The following is a 17,593-nucleotide window of genomic DNA, read 5'->3' on the forward strand; positions in this document are numbered from 1 at the left end:
GCACGCTTGTCTCAAGTCTTCTCCACTATGAACGCTGTTCCCACTTCCACATGTCTAACAGGCTCGTTCGATCTTGTCCGGCCGACTCGTACACAGCGCTATCCAAGTCGATGTAGCTGAGAGAGGATGAGACGAGCCTTTGGTCACTAATCTGGCTGAATGGACCTACCTGTCATTTGCTGCAACTTGGGTAGAGAACTTCGCAAACCTACGGCGCCTGGTAGACAGTTCTACAGTGGGTCAATCTAGAACGAAATGGTTACAAGGCAGGCACATGCCTGATTGCGTACATGTAGACGATCAATTTTCGGGGAGCGTTTTTCACAGAGAACCTTGGAGACTCAGTCATCCAACAAGCGAGCACCAGCAACGATGGTACAGTTGCTACACTACAGTACCTTCGAGATTGAACGCGGCATGACACCCATTCCGGACTCCGGGGAGGCCTGGTGTCTACACCCGCCATGCCCCCCCTTATTGTTCGCCGCTATACCTATTCCCCTCTCACGCGCCCGCAGCCTAGGGTATACCCCTGCTCGGTTTCGTTTCGCTTCCAGCCGAGGTCAATCAACGGCAATGCCCTTGATGAATCTGGGGTGACCGTCCATGAGTGTGGCGTAATTCCTTTTTCGTGAGTACCTAACTGTCCTCTGTTCGGCGCTGATCTGGCAGCCCTTGTCATGGCCATTTATTGTTACATCCGAGTCCGTCCTTGGAGGAGCGCCGGAGCGGGAGTCTAGCCACCCGCTGTGCGCCATCTATACTCGAACCCCCCGGTGTTGGCCCTGCTGGGCTGGCCCATCATCTAACTTCCTTCGTGGCATTATCGTGTCCGCCAGGGGTAGTCCTGGTCCGCGGCACTGCTCCCCTAGCGTCGTCACGACGCCGGGCTTGCATCTTCTGCTGAAATACAATCATCAGACGCGGAGGAGAATGAATATTAAAGTATCGATGTCCTAGGGCTTGGCAGGCAGACAGCCCAAAACCCCAGGGGCAACGAACCAGAACACCAAAGCTACATGTGCATCCCTCCACGATCGAGCGTCATCCCTGATCCTGATTGATCACCCCACCAAGCTGGTACCCACGTCGTATCCCTACCCCCCAAACACGCTCATCTCCGACCGATGGCCCTATCGCATCTCGACCGCTGGTGGTGCCCAAGTCTTGCCACACGCTGCGCCTGATGCCCGCCTCCCTACACATCGCCGATAGACCGGTGAACGTGCGTGAACATGACCACAAGAGTATCGACGCCCAAGCACATGGCAGTAACACAGCAGCGGCGCAGCAACGCCAAAAGGAAGGGGCACAGTGTCCGAGCGGACTGTAGCTGTTGTTTCCCGTTCAAGCAGGTAATTCCTGGCCAAGGCACCAAAGTTGTCAATAGGCAACGTCATGTCTCCTCATTCTTGAAGCAAAAAAACCAAAAACGCTATGCTCTGTCCAATCCCTATGCCCTCCCAAGTGCCATGATCAACGCCTCGAATACGTACAGTCCTACTAACTAGAATACACGTAGAAGCAGAGAAACAAAAAAGATCACCGCGTGTCTGGTCGTACATAGACGGGAATACCATACACACAGACAGCGCCGGCCGTGAGGTACCGAAATCGCACCGCATCCCTCGCTTTCACGACAGCTTCCACAACAGACGTTGTCGCGACGACGTCCAGGCTCGCTGGCCCGGCAGACCATTTGTCAACCGGGAACGATCCCCTGACCATGAGGCCCCACTCCTCAAAAAGCCGTCCAGCGAAACGGTCAATGTCCCGATCCGTCACGTCCCACAGCGTGCCGACAACAGCGGGACACCCCGCCATCATGTAGTTCCACACGGGGCCGTGGACCTCGAACTCGCCGGCCTCCGTAAGACTGGCGGAGCTGCAGCCCATCAGCAACGCCGCGGCGCGGCACTTTTCAAGGCGGCGAATGGTCTTGCTGCGGATATACTGTGCACCGCTACCATGACCAAAGTAGAGCAGCACGTCTGAATCGCGGAGCGCAGCCTCAAACTCGGCCTCGCTCGGGGTGCGCGAGACAACGCTGGACCATGTCGCGTCGAGGGCGGAGAGAGGTTTCTGAAATGTGCCGAGCGTATTGGGGAGGTCAGAGCCCGGATTTAGGATATAGGTGCCCTTCTTCGCCGAGATTGTGTGGCCCGCCGGCGTTTTCTCCCCAGTGACGGCGTCGTCTTGCTGCTCCAGAATAAGGCGGCGGAGACATGCCATGGAGGGGACGCGAGAGACGGCGAGCCCGTCCATACAGGGCAGTGACTCCCAGGGAAAGGCATGTAGGGCCTTGTCGAGGATGAGAATGGTGTGTGCCCCCTCGACAGGATCCGAGCTCTTCAGGCCTGCATGATATACCTGCAGTGCGTCATACGTCTCCAGCATGATCGAATCAAAGTCAATCTCGTCGTAAGCGTTCCTCTCCCCGTGGAATTGTAGGATATCAACGACGAAGTAGAGAAGGTCCGTCAGCGCCTCGTCGAGGTCGAAATCAGGTGAAGCGGGATCACCTAGGCCAACAAAAAGGTCTAGGATGCGCGGGTCGAGCGTGATCTTGGGCGCTGTGTTGACCTTCTTGCCGCGTACCTGCCTCCGTGACGGGAGGTGCTTGTCGAGCGTCTTCTGGAAAGCCTTCTGAAACCGCGACAGCAGGTCGTCGCGCCGCGGGTGCTGCGAGAAGATACCCTTGAACCCCCCGAGCCAGATCTGTTCGATGTTGTCGAGGAGATGTTTCATGCGCTTGTCGAGAGCCTCTCTCTCTTGCCACCATGCGGCTTTGGCGCCCTTGGCAGACCAGTCGCGTCCTTCGTCGTGGCAGCTCTCGTTGATAAGGCGGATGACCTCGAGAAGCTCGCCGTGTCCCTGTTCGAAGTCAAAGACTTCTGTGTCGGCGTCACGCGAGACGGCACGCTCAAGCGGCAAGCGCAGGACAAAAGGCGTGTGGTCGGCTTGCAGCTTGGTGATGCACAGGTCGTGACGGTTCTCGCTGAGCGAAATGGACACGACGGTCCAGGCCGCCGGGATGATGTTGACATAGTCGCGCTGGAACCGGGCAACGTCGGTCGTCACGCCGCAGCTCAGTCGACGGCCCTCTTTGAGAGCGAGGGCCGTGGGCCACGAGATATCACTGAAGGGGGCGTCGCTCTGCTCGACGGCAATCATCTTGCGCGTGCGCCGCCACGTCACGTTGCGCGCCAGCTCCATGGAACAGGTTGCAAAGTCGATATGCGGCAGGCTCTTGGCCGTGTGGTTTGAGGCTGCCGAGAGGAAGATTGTTGTGTTCTGCAGGAGAGCAGAGATGCGGAGCACGAGGTGGCCGTCGCCTGTGACGAAGGCCATCGAGTGTGCCTCGACAAGATATTCGAGTGCCCTTTGCAGCGATTCGACGAAGCCGAAGCTGGTGTCCTGCCTGGCGTCTTTCTGCAGCGTGGCGGCTCGCGCGCGCGATTTCCTAGCAGGTGGCGAGGCGGCGGCCGCCTTGTCTGCGGCATGCTTGTCGGTGCCAGCAATGGCGGCGACGGCAGGGAAGGAAATGGTGGATTCCTGCACGACGGAGAAGACGGAATCGTGGAGCATCTCCTCGAGGCTTTGCCCGATGAGACAGGCCGCCCTGTGGACCTGCACGGTGAGAGACTGCCTCAACCCGACGGACGTCTTCTGCGACTCGTCGAGCAGCTCCATGGCGGCCGGCCAGTCCTTCTTGTCGAGGTGCGCGAGTGCCTTGCTGATGAGCATCGAGGTCTGCAGCGCGGGAGACTTGGGTGGGGCCTTGGGAGCAATGTCGACGGCAGCAGCTGTTCTCGTCTTGGGCGCAGCAGCCCTCGTCCTTGTTGCTTTCGTGGCAGGCTTCTTGGCTGCAACTTTGGGTGCCGCCGCAGAAGTACGCGTCGTTCTCGTGGCGCGCGTCGTGCGGGCGGCTCGCGCGGTCTTCGTCGCGGTAGCCGCATCGTCGAGGGTGAGCTTCTGCATCTTCTCCACCACATCCTCGTTCGCAGAAACACCGCCGACGCCGGCCCTGCTGAGCATCTTGAGCATGGCCTCCGCCGTGCCGAACAGCTCCTCCTCGCTCTGCCGGTCCTTGAGTAACCCGTATGAGGCGCTGAGTTCGCACGCCAGGCGCATGGCTCGTCGCGACGGCTTCTGCGACTCAAGCGTCTCCCGCGCTCGCTGGAGCAGGTTGAGTCCCTTCTCAGGCTTGTTGGCCCTGATCCACACGGATCCAATCCAGCTCTGTGCCTGCGTCTTGTGAGCCAGCGAGTCGATGGATTCTGCGATCGACAGGGCCTTTTCCGCATAGTAGAGCGTCTCCTGGAACATGCCGATGTGCACATAGACGGACGACAGGTGGAACATGCTCCGCAGCAGGGCGCAGGCGAGGGCCCAGTAGTCGGGCCCATCGGCAACGTGGAGGATGCTGCTGCTGTTGGTGCCTGTCGTGCTCTTCTGGACACTGCTGCCGCTGTCATCCTCGTCGGCGGAGCTGGTTACGATGGACAGCTGCGAGGACTCGTGCGAGGCGGCGGGGTTGCGGGCCTCAAGCTTGGCCCAGCTCGAGTACAAAAGCTTAACGTTGTTCTTGGCATAGTTGAGGGCTTGGTGCGTCTCGCCCTTGCCCATGGCGACGAGTGAGTACACATAGGTCGCGCGCGCGAGGAGCAGCCTCCGCTGCAGGCTGGAGCCCTTTTGCAGCGTCGTCTGCTTGTCAAACGCGGCCTTGGCCTCCGCGAGAGCTGCCTCGGCCTCGACGTAGTTGTGCGCAGCGAGGTGGTATTCGACCGATGACAGCTGGAGGCTCACCCAGGCCACTTCCGACCCCGATAATGGGCCCGCCTCTGACTCGTCTGGTGCGGCGAGCAGAGCGGCTCTGGCGAGCATGTCCTTGGCTTTGGCTTCGTGGCCGAGATCGAGGTAGTGGTCGGCGAGGGCGCTGTGGCTGAGCAGCACGGCGTTGATGGACGAGCTCGTCATGAGGCGGGCCAGGTCGGTGGATAGTTCGAGGACGGCGAGACGGAGCGCATCGTCGCCGCGCAAGTTGGCAAAGGCCTCGACGGAGCCAAAGTGTCGCAAGAGCTGCTCCGGGTCATCGACGCAGGCGTACATGTCGTCGACGGATGTGCAGCGCGCGATCATGGCGCGCCATGCCGCGACAGGCGCCTCGAGATCGTTCGTCGCCGAAGCTGGATCTGTGTCGATGAGAGCAATCATGGATGCGAGATATGCCTCGTGGTGGGGGAGGAATTTGGCGAGGGAAGCGTCGTCGCCGAAGGCCCTGCTGCGGCAGGCATCGAGGGTCGCATCGACTTGGACGCGCAGGGACTGGAACTCCTGCTGCTCGCCCATGCTCATGGCGAGCAGCAGGCAGAGCGTCCGCAGCCTGCGGACGGGGAAGCGCTCGAGCGAGTAGAGCCTCAGCAGGGCATCGGGCACGGAGCTCGAGAGGCCGGTCGGTTTGCTGCTGCTGCCGCTGCTCTTGGCGGCATCCGAGACGATGATCTGGATGAGGTGCTCGAGCACGGCGGCGCGCTCGAGCTCGGCGAGGAAAAACGTCCAGTCGCTCCAGGCCTGGTCGAGCTTGACCATGGCGGCCAGCGTGCGCGACAGCGCCTCCGTCTTGGCGTCGGCCCTCCAGGCCAGGGCGGGCGCCTTGTCATTGAGGCTCGCGGCAACGGCTGCGAGGACGCCATCCTCCACCATGTTTGTGCAGATGGCCTTACGAGCGTCGCGGGCCTCAGCGAGGCGCCCAGAAGCCCGCGAGAGCTCGGAGAAGCGCTCGAGCTTCTTGACGAGCTGGGCGCGCTCCTTTTCGCGCGGCGACCGGTCGGCGACGGCCTCGATCGAGCGCTTGATGGGCCGCAGAACGGCCTTGCTGTCCTCCTTTTCGCCGCCGCTGCGCTGGACACGATCGGCATGGTAGTAGTAGAGCGAGGAGACCTTGACAGGGTACGTGTTGGCGCCGTCGCTCTTCTGCAGCAGGTTCGTCTCGCCGAGGTGCTCAAGAAGCGTGAGGCAGTCCTGTAGCGTTCCGTCGAGCTGAGTCCACGGCATGTCGTCTTTCGAAATCTTGGCCTTGAGGACGACAAAGGCCGAGTCCATAATCTGCGTGGCCGTCGCGAGGAGAGTCTGCCGTCGTTGGTCGTAGCGAATCGTGTGTTTCGCGTCGGCGTCCCTCGCCGGTGCCTTGCCCATCCAGCGCAGGGCAAAGTGCGGAAACTGCAGGACAAAGTCGTGACAGGAGGCGGTCGTATGTCGAGGTAAGGAAGACTCCTTGTGAACCAAGAGGCCGACAGTTGACCGCCTCGCGGCCGTGAGGTTAATCATGAGCTCCTCGAGCTCGGCCGAGTCGCCTTTGAGTGTGCCCTTGAGCTCGCCGATGATCGCTTGGAGCAGAGACTCGAGCTCCTCGGTCGGCGTGTCCTCGCGCTTCGCCTGAACAGCGAGCAGCTGTGCTGCTACCGAGCAGCGTTTGGCGGCCGAGCTCTGTTCCGGGTCGAGGTGGCCCTTGACCAGTGTCAGCCAGGTCGCGGCTTCGGTGAACAGGCGCGCGCTCTGCGCGAGGGTGCCGAGGGTCTGGTAGATGGCCGCCAGCGGGGAAGAGGCTGAGGTCGAGGGCTGCAGGCGCTGCTGTGCGCAGAGGTCGGTGATGCGCGTGTAGGCGCCGCGCGCGACCTGGAAAGCCGCCGGCGTGGGCGTCGAGCAGCGCCGGACGAAAGCCGCCATGCAGCGAGACAGGGGCAGCATGAGATCGCCGTCCACGTCGGCCTCGTGTCCGGCCATGGCCCACCAGCAGAGGCGGTATTCGAAGCCGAGAGAGTGGAGCTGGAGAGCTGCCGTCGGTGAGCAGCTGAGGCGATTCTCGGTGGCGAGGGTATCCTCCTTGCTGGACACGCTTGGCGGCAGGGACAAGATGAGCTGGGAGAACTGTTCGAGCTGGCGCGCCGCCTTGTTTTTCGCCGCTGCCGACTCTTTGGCGTATCGCGACAACAGGTTCATCGGTGAGGAAGGATGGTCACCGAGAAAGGGCACCGCCGCCTCGACCATAGCAGGCTTTTTTGCCGCCGCGATGAGTCGCAGAGCGTGCAGCTGAGACGTGATGACGAGGCCGAGAATCGCACCAGAGGCCTTGATGGCGCCGTAATCGAGAAGATCGGCCGGATTTGTCGCCAGTGTGTTCGCATGAGAAGCCGCCACCGCCGCCTTATCCGTCTTGGTGCTCGGCTTCGTCGCATCCAGCTGTGCAAGCCTCCTCTTCAAGACGGCCAGTTCCCTCAGGGCGTGGTCCTGCAGGCCGAGACCCAGCAGCTTCGTCACAAACGAGGACATGCCGGCCTCGAGCTGGCCCTCAGGCAGCGTCACCTTGCCGGCGGCGTGCAGCGAACGCAGGCAGGCAAAGGAGACGCGCAGGCACTCGACGAGCGGCAGGCACGCGCTGGCGAACGACGAAGACGAGCTGGACGCTGCGGCGCCGCCGTGGGCCGACTGCGGCCGGCCGGTGGCCGTCTTGGGCAGCATCGGCGACGTCGAGACGCGGTTCAGGGCGCGCGGCTGCAGGGGCGACATGGGCATGGAGCTCGACCGTCGGAGGCCTCTTCTCGGCTCAGCGTCGGAGCGCTTTCGTGGCGCTGGTTCGGTGGGTTGACTCGGAGGCGCCGTGGTAGCTGGTTTGGCCGTCTCGGTGAGGGCTTTGAGGCCGGCGTTGACGACATGGGTGGCGAGGGCGGCCTTTTCCTTGCTCGAGAGGTCATTTTCGGGTTTCGGCTGGCGCGCTGCTGTTGTTCTCGTCGTCGTCGTCGTCGTTGGCGCTCGCTGTCGCGTGGTGGAGGGGGTTTTGGGGCGGGCGGACGCGCCTCTCGCGGGCTTGCTGGTGGGGTTGCTCGAGGCTGTTGTTGTTGTTGTTGTTGTTGTTGTTGTTGGTGGTGGTGGTGGTGACGTGTGAGAATCGGATTCGGCGATGAGGAGGTCCTTGAGGAGGACTGTCGTCGCGGAGGTGCATGTTGTCGTCGGTGTGATGGCGGCCTTGACGGCGTCGACCTTGTTCTGGAGGGAAGTCATGTGCGTCGTGTCATGGGGCGTGCCGTCGTGGAGAGGATGGACCAAGGGAAGCAAGAAGACAAAATTGGTAGCAGAGGCCCTAGGCCCAAAAACTACGGGCAATGAAGTTGACAGTGGTATCAAGAGCAGAAGCAATTGAGTCTCTCTCGTGACGTGACGTCGCGATGTGTGTGGCTTCAGGGTTTCGGGGTCGAGACCGTCTCTCGGTTTGTTACTCTCTGCACCGTTTTTGAGCCGGTTGTCCAGGGTAACGGACTGTGGCTGGGGAGTGTGGTGGGATTTCCATGCATGTGGCTGGTGCCATCGCTGCATTTGGACCCCGGTTTTTCTCGCCATCTGCAAGCTGCAGGTGCAACCATCTCCGAGCCTCACCTCACATTCGATTCAACCTCTGCTCATCATTTTCCTTCCCTTTTCCTCCTCTTGCAGGACCTCATCTGTCATCTGTACATAGAATCACCACCATGTCTCGCCATATCAACCGAACGCTGCTAGCATCAGCAGCACCTTTGCGAACAGTGACCCGAGCAGCCCCCTCCATCATCACACGCAGCAACCTGCCGGCATGCCGCCCCTCCTCCTCTCTCCCCAGCGTCGCCTCGACCGACTTTTGGAAGTCCCTCGTCCCGAAACCCTTTCGCCGCGAAGAGAAACTGCAAGACGACCCCATGATCAAGCGCGTCAAGCCGAAGCGCTCCAAGGAGTGGAACCCCGCCACCTTCTATCTCGTCATCTTCCTCCTCATCGGCTCCATGTCCATCAACATGATTGCCCTGCGCCAGCGTTTCGACACGTTCATGCGCCAGTCTGACGTGCGCATCGGCTTGCTGCGGGAGGTTGTCGAGAGGATACAGCGGGGGGAGAAGGTCGACGTCGAACGGGCGCTGGGCACGGGCGACGCGGCGCGGGAGCAGGGCTGGGACGACGGTAAGGCTGACCGAAAGGACTTTGACTCGGCAAACACCACGTCGCTGACTATGTTCTCTTTACAGTTCTACGCGAAATCGAGCGCGATGATGCCGTCCGAAAAGAAAAGGCAAATGCCAAGGCCAAGCTGGACGCCGAGGCCGCCCCACGAACCGCGCACACCAGCGAGGCCCTTCCCGAATCGCCCAAGCCACAGCAGCAACAAGCAACCGGCATGGGCAGCTTCTTCTAAGCAACGAAAAAAGCACGGGGGGTTGTCAAAGAATCAAAAGGGAAAAAATATGAATACAAACTACACTGCTCTTGCTCTTCCCCTATGATAACATGTCCTTGAACGCGCCATGGTTTCCCCTCGGCACCTCGGACGCCACCGGGGCCGCGTCTCTCGGCACCTTGACGCCGGTGCCGCCGTTGGTCCTGCGCAGCGTCTCTACGACAGCCGGCAGCACCTTGTCGGTCGACAGCTCGACGCGCACCCGCTGCTCGCCCGTCTGCTTCCAGTCGACCCCCGCAAAGAGCTGCTCCTCGCCGCGCACGCCGCCGACGTTGACGACGGCAATGGGCATGCCGCGGTCGAGCGCGCGCTTGGCGATGCGCCACGCCGAAAAGGTCGCCAGCGACGTCCCCAGCACGAGCAGCCGCCCGGCGCCGTCAACGGCCGCCTCGGCCGCCGCCTTGACCTCGGCCGGTATGCTCTCGCCAAACATGATGACGGCCGGCTTGAGAATGCCTGCCGTGCTGCGGCCCGGCTTCCAGGCGCCGTCGCCGTCGACCTCGACGACGTGAGCCCCTGCAGCCCTGTCAACTCCGTCACCATCAGCAGCTCGTGGCGGCGGGTGCGCGAGGCAGCTCGGACACGCCGGGTAGCGAAAGGTCGTGTAAGGGGCGCCGGGGAGGTCGACGTCGCCGTCGGGATTGGTGCGCATGCCCCTGGCGCGGCGCTCGTCCGGGTCCTCCGTCTCGAGGGCGCCCGAGGCGAGCACCTCTTCGAGAAAGGCGGCCCAGGCCGGGTTCAGGCGCGCGAGCTCGGCCTGAAACGCATCGCGCGGGAACTCGCTGCGGCAGGTGACGCAGACCGTGTTGCGCAGGTAGCCGTGGAGCTCGAGGGTCGGCATGTGCGGGTGGGCCTGCGGGTGGAAGCTGTCGACGTTCTGGGTGATGACGGCGCTGACGAGGCCGAGGCCGGAGCCGGTGCTGCTGCTGCTGCTGCTGCTGTCCGTGGTGCCGCCGAGGTCCGCGATGGCGCGGTGGCCGGCGTTGGGGCGGGCCCGCTGCAGCGAGGGCCAGCCGAGGAAGCTGCGGGCCCAGTAGCGCTTGCGGGCCTCATGGCTCGCGAGAAACTCGTGGTAGTAGATGGGCCGGTACGTCTTGTTGACGCGGTACGTGCCTTTGGCGCCGCGGTAGTCGGCGAGGCCGCTCGACACGGAGAGGCCGGCACCCGACAGGATGACGGTCGTCGGCGACCGTCCATCGGCGACCGGCGCCGTCAGGAAGCGCGTGAGGGCGGCGACGGCGCCGGGGAGGGTGTTTGCGTTGCGGGGGATCAGGGTCGGCGGCGCAAAGAGCTCGGTGTAGGGTATGCGCATGAGAGGCTTGCCCATGGGGGACGTCATGCCTTTGGACTCGCGTCGGAGGCGTGTCGGCGTCGTGTCGGACTGTCGTGTCGGACGGCTATGCTGCTACACTACTAATTGAGTCGCCGTGCACTCGTCAACTTTTAACGCGCGTTCTTGCATGCGGCCGCGTGGTTGTCCAGGTCCGCCTCGTCCTTCTTTTTTTGCAGTGTCGAACGTGAGGCTCAGCCGGCGGTGCATGTAGCGTCATCGTCATGGATCGTTGCTTTTTCGAGTGCCACTGGGTCTGTGGCGCTGTGGCTGGCCAGGTGGGGCTATAGCTTGCCTACCCCAGGTTGGCTCACTATAGGCTTGACGCTTGAGACGGTGACAAATGCATCTAGGTACTTTGTGGCGAGAATTATATGCGAGGTGCAATAACAGTACGGATTTCTCCTATCCATCCACATGACACATTCGGATTCCAATGTGCAGACAAGCAACTGCATTAAGCTCTGCAGGGAAACACAGCCTGACGGACTCCTCTTCGCATGATGTTCCTCTAGTCCTGAAATGATTTGCTCCCAGTCAGGCATCTTGCCATGGCCTTTTGGTCTTCATTCTTGCGTACAACAGACTTTTCTGCCTAAATCGGATGGTAAATCAAATGGTAGGTTTTTTGTAGGTGCCATTGAACCCCCTTTCAACGCTTTCCTCAAACCTCCATGCTCAGGAAGAATACGGCTGTGGAAATATCCAACGAACCGTGAAAGGCCCAGTACCTCGAACGCGCTCCAGTACCGCTCGAGTCGAAGCCAAGGTTCATGGATGGTGGTGGTCAAGGGAATTGATACACCTGACGTGTGCGTCAAGGCAGAAGTAAAGAGGCTCGAGAGAACACGCGCCGGCCGGGCCGCTGTCAACAGTTGCCATCAGGCTTCGAAAAAACAGCAATGCGCGGGATGCATCTCTTCTGGGTAGAGGGCGCTCAGCAAACCCCCCATCGCAGGAGCAGGCTGTGGCGCCGGGGCTTGCCAGATCGGATCGCCCCCACCGCCCACATCCCGTGGCGCCCGGAACGAAGCCCAGCAGCGATGGCAAAGAGGGTGGCTCTGCTGCGTACCTCTGACGGCGACAACGGCAGTCAACGTGGGTCGGGCAGGCGTCTGTGACGGGGCCGCGAATCTCTCTGTTTGATTTGAGTCAGGGGGGGAAGAGACGGGCTGAAGGCTCTGTGCCGTCGTCGGGGCCGCCATTGCGTTGATCTGGGTGCATTGAATCCATTTTCACTGGAATGGCAAGATCCTTGGAAATTTGGGAGCGAGAGGAGAAGCTGACGCAGCATGTGGAGTTGTGTGGCTCGTGCTCGTGCGGCTCGCAGCAGCCAGAAAAGTACCTTTTCTTCCTGGTCGATGGCAGGGCAGAGGGCGGGGCGTGTGCCAAAAATGGGCTGATGACGGGGGGCAGAACAGGGGGACATACGAAAGCCCGAAGGGACCGCCTAAGGGGCGCTGAAGGGTGCTGAGGGGTGCTGGGAGCTGTACCTACCTGAGGTGCCTAGGTAGGCAGGTAGGCAGGTAGGCAGGTAGGCAGGTACCAGTACTGACCGCCGGCTGAGATGGTGGGCTGGTGTGCAATTGAAGTCATGCCGGCGTCGGACGAGGACCCAGATGCGTGACATCAAGTCCATGGCGTCGCGTCTCTTTTCTGGAGAATACACACCAGCAGAGCTGGCATCGTGTTTTTTTTTTCCCCTTCTCTCCCTCTGTCCTGGTGCTGACATACAAGCATTCATGTAACGCGCGGCATCTTCGTCCCGTACCCCCCCTCCCCTCATCCCCTCATCTCCTTTTCCCTTTCCCCTCACGCTCGTCCTCGCCCACTGCCCTGCGGTACCTGCCACGGCCACCTGTACGTACCTACTCGGGAGGTGTCCACGGCCATCTGTACGTACCTACTCGGGAGGTGTCCAAGGTTTCTGAGGTGAGGGAGCCAGTACCTTGCCCTTGGCTGCTGGTCATGTCTGCCCAGGCCCGCCTTCGCCTGGCTGGCGGTGGCCTACGCGTGCGCAGCGTCCAGCCCTGGGCCGCCTGCGTACCCTCGCCTGCGCCCGCTGTGCGAGGATCCCCAACGGTCGCCGTAGGCGTGACGTCCGCAGCAGCCACCGGCACGTATCCGTCCGTCTGGAGGCCCGTCTTCCGTCGCCTCGTTCAACTCTGTTCGTCTCCTTCCGTGAGACAGAGGCCACATCAACCTCAACCACTGGTGGCTGTCTTGTCCAATACGACGACGACTACATCTCGCTCCTTGTCCTCCTGTCGTCGCTCCCTGTCCTTCACACCTTCGTGTTCCCTCGCCCCTTGCTACAGCACTGCGCCTCATCCCTTTCGGCCGCCCGTCTCTTCCATCACGACGACCGCCAACACCACCCTTGACCCAAGACATCGACCTCGCTCTCGACGCGCTTTTCGCTGCCACAGCACCCTGCCGACGCGAACCACAACACCACCACCACCGCTCTTGTCCCCGTCACGGCGAACACGACCGCCCGCGCCGACACGCACGCGACCACTCGTCCCCGACCCCTCGACAGCGTTCGCGAGCATCAACCGCACAATGGGCGCCGACCAGAAGCGCTCCCACGGCGGGCACTCGCACGGCCACGGCCACCACCACCACCACCATGACAACACGTACCTGACCTCCTCCAACAAGAACGACGCCGGCGTCCGCATCACCCGCATCGGCCTCTTCTCCAACCTCGGCATGGCCTTCGCCAAGGGCGCCGGCGGCTACGCCTTTGGCTCCCAGGCCCTCATCGCCGACGCCTGGCACTCGCTGACCGACCTCGCCTCCGACATCCTGACCCTCGCCACCGTCTCGTGGTCCCTGAAGCCGCCGACCGACGCCTTCCCCGCCGGCTTCGGCAAGGTCGAGAGCCTCGGCTCCCTCGGCGTCTCGAGCATGCTCCTCGGCGGCGGCCTCTTCATGTTCTGGAGCAGCCTGCTGACCCTGCACGCCCACTTCTTCCTCGACCCCGCCGCCGCCGCCGACGCCATTGCCCACATGCACCACGGCCACAGCCACGGCGGCCACGCCCACGGCCACGGTCATGCCGGGCCCAGTCTGCACGCCGCGTGGCTGGCCGCCGGCACCGTGGCCATCAAGGAGTGGCTCTACCACGCAAGTGAGTTTGTGCTTGAGAGAGAGAGAGGCAGACGAAAGAGACATGAGGCAGAAAGAAACTGACAGCAGCAGCCATGAAAGTTGCCCGCGAACGCAAATCCTCCGTCCTCGCCTCCAACGCCGTGCACCACCGCGTCGACTCGCTCACGGGCGTCGTCACCCTCGCCGTCGTCCTCGGCGCCAACATCCTCTCCAACGCCGCCTGGCTCGACCCCGTCGGCGGCCTCTTCATCTCGCTCCTCGTCGTCAAGGCCGGCGCCGAGAACACCGTCAGCGCCCTCTACGAGCTCGCCGACCGCAGCATCGACGACGACGTCCGCGCCTCGGTCACGCGCCACGCCCGCGCGAGCCTCGAGGCCCGCGGCGTCGGCCGTGACGTCGAGGTCCGCGATGTCGCCGGCGTCAAGAGCGGCCAGAACTACCTCGTCGACGTCGAGCTCGCCGTCCCCGGCGATTGGACCGTCGAGGAGGCGCGGGAGGTCGAGGCCGCCGTGCGCGAGCGCGTCGGCGCCAAGGTGCGCGGTGTGCGCCGCGTGCGGATCCGCTACGTGCCCAAGGAGGCGCCCGTCGCCGGCAAGTTTGACGAGTACATCGCGGGCGAGGTCAGCCAGCGGGCGTCGCCCGAGTCGGAGGACGAGGACGACCATGATCATGACCATGACCATGGGCACACGAACGGCAACGGCAACGGACACGCCAACGGCAATGGGCACAGCCACGCGAATGGCAATGGCAATGGCCACGCCCACGAGAAGCACCAGTGAGCGCTGAGATGTACCGTGATTCTTCTTTTTTCTTTTTTTCATGTCTTTTCGTCAGCCGCGGAGAGGTCATGGAATTCTGGTCATGCCGACATGGCATTTGTTCTGCCGATGTGGCTTTCCAACATGGCATTTGAATTCCCAATTGGTCCAGCAAAAAAAAAACAGCCGGCCACACGGCTGGGACAGGCTGGCTGGCGCAGGTGCGTCCTGCGTGGGAATGGCGTTTTTTTGGGGGAGGGTTTGACCGAGCTGAGGCTACACACAGCTCACGCTGGTTGACGGGCGACGCACAAAGGTAGCTCTGCCGGCATGCAATTCTTCAATTACCATTTTTCTCACTTCGCCGTAATCTGATATTGGCCTTCGCGATGCTTTTATGATGATGCAATGCCTGTCGACGCCGACGTCGGAGGCCACCTCGACCTTCCCATCTCGGTCGGGCTCTCCACATGGCGTTCATCCCCGGGATGCTCGGACAGAAAGACACGATCGGGACCTGGACCCTCAGCGCCAAGAGCTTGAAAGGCGACACTCCGAGTGCTGGCACCAGCCAAGATGACGATTGGCGCGCATGAGCCCACGGCAGCACAAGCGCTGGGGACCCGACTCGCTGGGAAGCTTGACAGGCTAAGGGTAATGGCGCGCCCCAAGGATAGCAGCACCTCGCACTTTTAGCACCTAGCCCTTAGCACTAAGCACTTTGAGCACCAAGCACCTTGAGCACCAAGCACTTTGAGCACCAAGGAGGGCCTGCACTTTAGCCTAAATCGCGTCTCAGGAGCTTTGCGGCCACATCTTGGCGGGCCAGCAAAGCAGAATGAGGGGTCCCACCCTGCTCGGGCGGCCAAGGCTGAGAGGGTCCCCCGTTTCTGCCGCTCGAAGATGCGCATGTCACTCTGAGCTCGGAGGCTTGTCGCGTTGAGCAGCCTGGACCCCAGACACCCAGATAGGTACGCTGAGAGGTACTGCCGCCATCCCCGCGTCACGATGATGGGCTGACCCGGAAAAAATCGAGTGACGGTCACACATGAGGGGGGTCTGGTGTTTAAAGGACCAAGAGCCTGGTCTTTTCTGCCTGTTTCTCTTTTTTTGATTTTTTTGATTTTTCTCCTTTCTCGTTTCTTCCGACTCTGCATCCTCCTCCTCGCCCGTCATGTCTGCCGAGGGCCCCTTGTATCTTGGGTTCGACCTGTCGACGCAGCAGCTCAAAGGTACTTCCTGCCCCTCATCCCCTCGCCTGCCCCTCGCCTGCCTGCTGCTGCCCCTGCTGCCCCTCCAAAACAGACCTCCTCTCCATCCCATCACTACCCTCTGGACTTGACCACAATCTTCACCAGACCGTACGCTGACCAGCCAGCCATCGTTGTCCAATCCGACCTCACCGTCGTCGCCGAGGTCAAGGTCGATTTTGACGCCGACTTTGGCTCCAAGTACAACATCACAAAAGGCGTCCTCACCAACGACGCCGAACATGAGGTCTTTGCCCCCGTAGCCCTCTTCCTCGAGGCCCTCGACCTAGCCCTCGACCGCCTGCGCGAGACGAGCCGCGACAGCGTGGCCCGCATCAAGGGCATCTCCGGTTCCTGCCAGCAGCACGGCAGCACGTACTGGTCCGCCGAGGCCGAGGCCCTGCTCGCCAACCTCGACCCCGCCAAGGCCCTCGTCGACCAGCTCGCCGATGCCTTCTCCCACCCCTACGCTCCCAACTGGCAGGATGGCAGCACCCAGGCCCAGTGTGACCGCTTCGACGAGCACCTCGGCGACGCCCAGCGTCTGGCCCACGTCACTGGCAGCGCCGCCCACCACCGCTTCACTGGCACCCAGATCATGCGCCTCCGCGAGAAGCGGCCCGCCATGTACGCCGCCACCGCCCGCATATCGCTCATCTCCTCCTTCCTCGCCTCCCTGCTCCTGGGCCGCATCGCCCCCTTCGACATCAGCGACATTACGGGCATGAACCTCTGGGACATTCCCTCGGCTGCCTGGTCCGACGAGCTCGTCTCCCTCGCCGCCGGCGGTGGTGGGGACAAGGCTGCCGCCCTGCGCGCGAAGCTCGGCGAACCTGAACACGACGGCGGCGCCTCTCTCGGCACCATCGCCCCCTACTTCCAGCGCCGCCACGGCTTCGCCGCCGACTGCCACATTACGCCCTTCACCGGCGACAACCCAGCCACCATCCTCGCCCTGCCGCTGCGGCCCATGGACGCCATCGTCTCCCTCGGCACCAGCAGCACCTTTCTCATGATCACGCCCATCTACAAGCCCGACGCCAGCTACCACTTCATGAACCACCCGACGACCCCCGGCCAGTACATGTTCATGCTGTGCTACAAGAACGGTGGTCTCGCGCGTGAGCAGATCCGCGACCGCGTCGGCAACGACGACAAGGACCCCTGGGCCGCCTTCAACGAGGCCGTCACGTCGACACCCGTCCTCGGTGCCGCCTCGGACAAGGACGACAGGAAGCTCGGTCTCTACTTCCCCCGCCCGGAAATCGTGCCCAACATCCGCGCCGGCACCTACCGACACACCCTCTCCCCGAGCGGTGCGCTCGCCGAGGCCAAGGAGGAGTGGACCCCCGAGACAGACGCCCGCATCATTGTCGAGAGCCAGGCCCTCAGCATGCGCCTCCGCAGCCGCAACCTCGTCCACGCCCCCAGCGAGGGGCTCCCCGCGCAGCCACGTCGCATCTACCTCGTCGGCGGCGGCTCGCTAAACCCGGCCATCGGGCAGGTGCTGGGCGAGGTCCTCGGCGGCGCCGAGGGCGTCTACAGGCTCGACGTCGGCGGCAACGCTTGCGCGCTCGGCGGCGCCTACAAGGCCGTCTGGGCGCGGGAGAGGAAGGAGGGCGAGACGTTTGACGAGCTCATCGGCGCCAGGTGGAAGGAGGACGAGGCTGTCGAGAGGGTCGACATCGGGTACAGGAAGGGCGTCTTTGAGAGGTATGGAGAGGTCGTTGATCCGTTTGAGGAGATGGAGAAGAGAATTCTCCAGGTTGCAAAAAACTGAGTGTCTATTTTTCTTTTTTTTTGACTTCTCTTTTGTCCCTCAATCAGGCCTCTCAGCGATCACTGGTGTTGGATGAGGATGGGTACATAGATC

At 62.3% G+C, this 17,593-nt stretch overlaps 5 protein-coding genes across 5 annotated transcripts; 3 read left to right on the forward strand and 2 right to left on the reverse strand.

The window, feature by feature from the left end:
* Nucleotides 1-1,542: 1,542 nt before the first annotated feature.
* Nucleotides 1,543-8,061, reverse strand: D7B24_007324 (uncharacterized protein; the record flags this gene model as incomplete). Its single annotated transcript, XM_028641434.1, has 1 exon — nucleotides 1,543-8,061. The coding sequence occupies one exon, from the start codon at nucleotides 8,059-8,061 to the stop codon at nucleotides 1,543-1,545; it is 6,519 nt and encodes a 2,172-aa protein (XP_028494533.1).
* Nucleotides 8,062-8,525: 464 nt separating this feature from the next.
* On the forward strand, nucleotides 8,526-9,220 carry D7B24_007325 (uncharacterized protein; the record flags this gene model as incomplete). The annotated part of the gene is made up of 2 exons (XM_028641435.1): nucleotides 8,526-8,988; nucleotides 9,054-9,220. The coding sequence occupies 2 exons, from the start codon at nucleotides 8,526-8,528 to the stop codon at nucleotides 9,218-9,220; spliced, it is 630 nt and encodes a 209-aa protein (XP_028494534.1).
* Nucleotides 9,221-9,302: 82 nt separating this feature from the next.
* On the reverse strand, nucleotides 9,303-10,601 carry D7B24_007326 (uncharacterized protein; the record flags this gene model as incomplete). The annotated part of the gene is made up of 1 exon (XM_028641436.1): nucleotides 9,303-10,601. One exon carries the CDS (start codon nucleotides 10,599-10,601, stop codon nucleotides 9,303-9,305), a length of 1,299 nt encoding a protein of 432 aa, XP_028494535.1.
* Nucleotides 10,602-13,157: 2,556 nt separating this feature from the next.
* D7B24_007327 (uncharacterized protein) lies at nucleotides 13,158-14,491 on the forward strand (the record flags this gene model as incomplete). Its single annotated transcript, XM_028641437.1, has 2 exons — nucleotides 13,158-13,728; nucleotides 13,800-14,491. The coding sequence occupies 2 exons, from the start codon at nucleotides 13,158-13,160 to the stop codon at nucleotides 14,489-14,491; spliced, it is 1,263 nt and encodes a 420-aa protein (XP_028494536.1).
* A 1,153-nt stretch (nucleotides 14,492-15,644) lies between these two features.
* On the forward strand, nucleotides 15,645-17,500 carry D7B24_007328 (uncharacterized protein; the record flags this gene model as incomplete). The annotated part of the gene is made up of 2 exons (XM_028641438.1): nucleotides 15,645-15,702; nucleotides 15,849-17,500. 2 exons carry the CDS (start codon nucleotides 15,645-15,647, stop codon nucleotides 17,498-17,500), a joined length of 1,710 nt encoding a protein of 569 aa, XP_028494537.1.
* Nucleotides 17,501-17,593: the final 93 nt, after the last annotated feature.

This window comes from Verticillium nonalfalfae (assembly GCF_003724135.2).
Source record: "Verticillium nonalfalfae strain VnAa140/NRRL 66861 chromosome Unknown scaffold_58, whole genome shotgun sequence".
Taxonomy (NCBI): domain Eukaryota; kingdom Fungi; phylum Ascomycota; class Sordariomycetes; order Glomerellales; family Plectosphaerellaceae; genus Verticillium; species Verticillium nonalfalfae.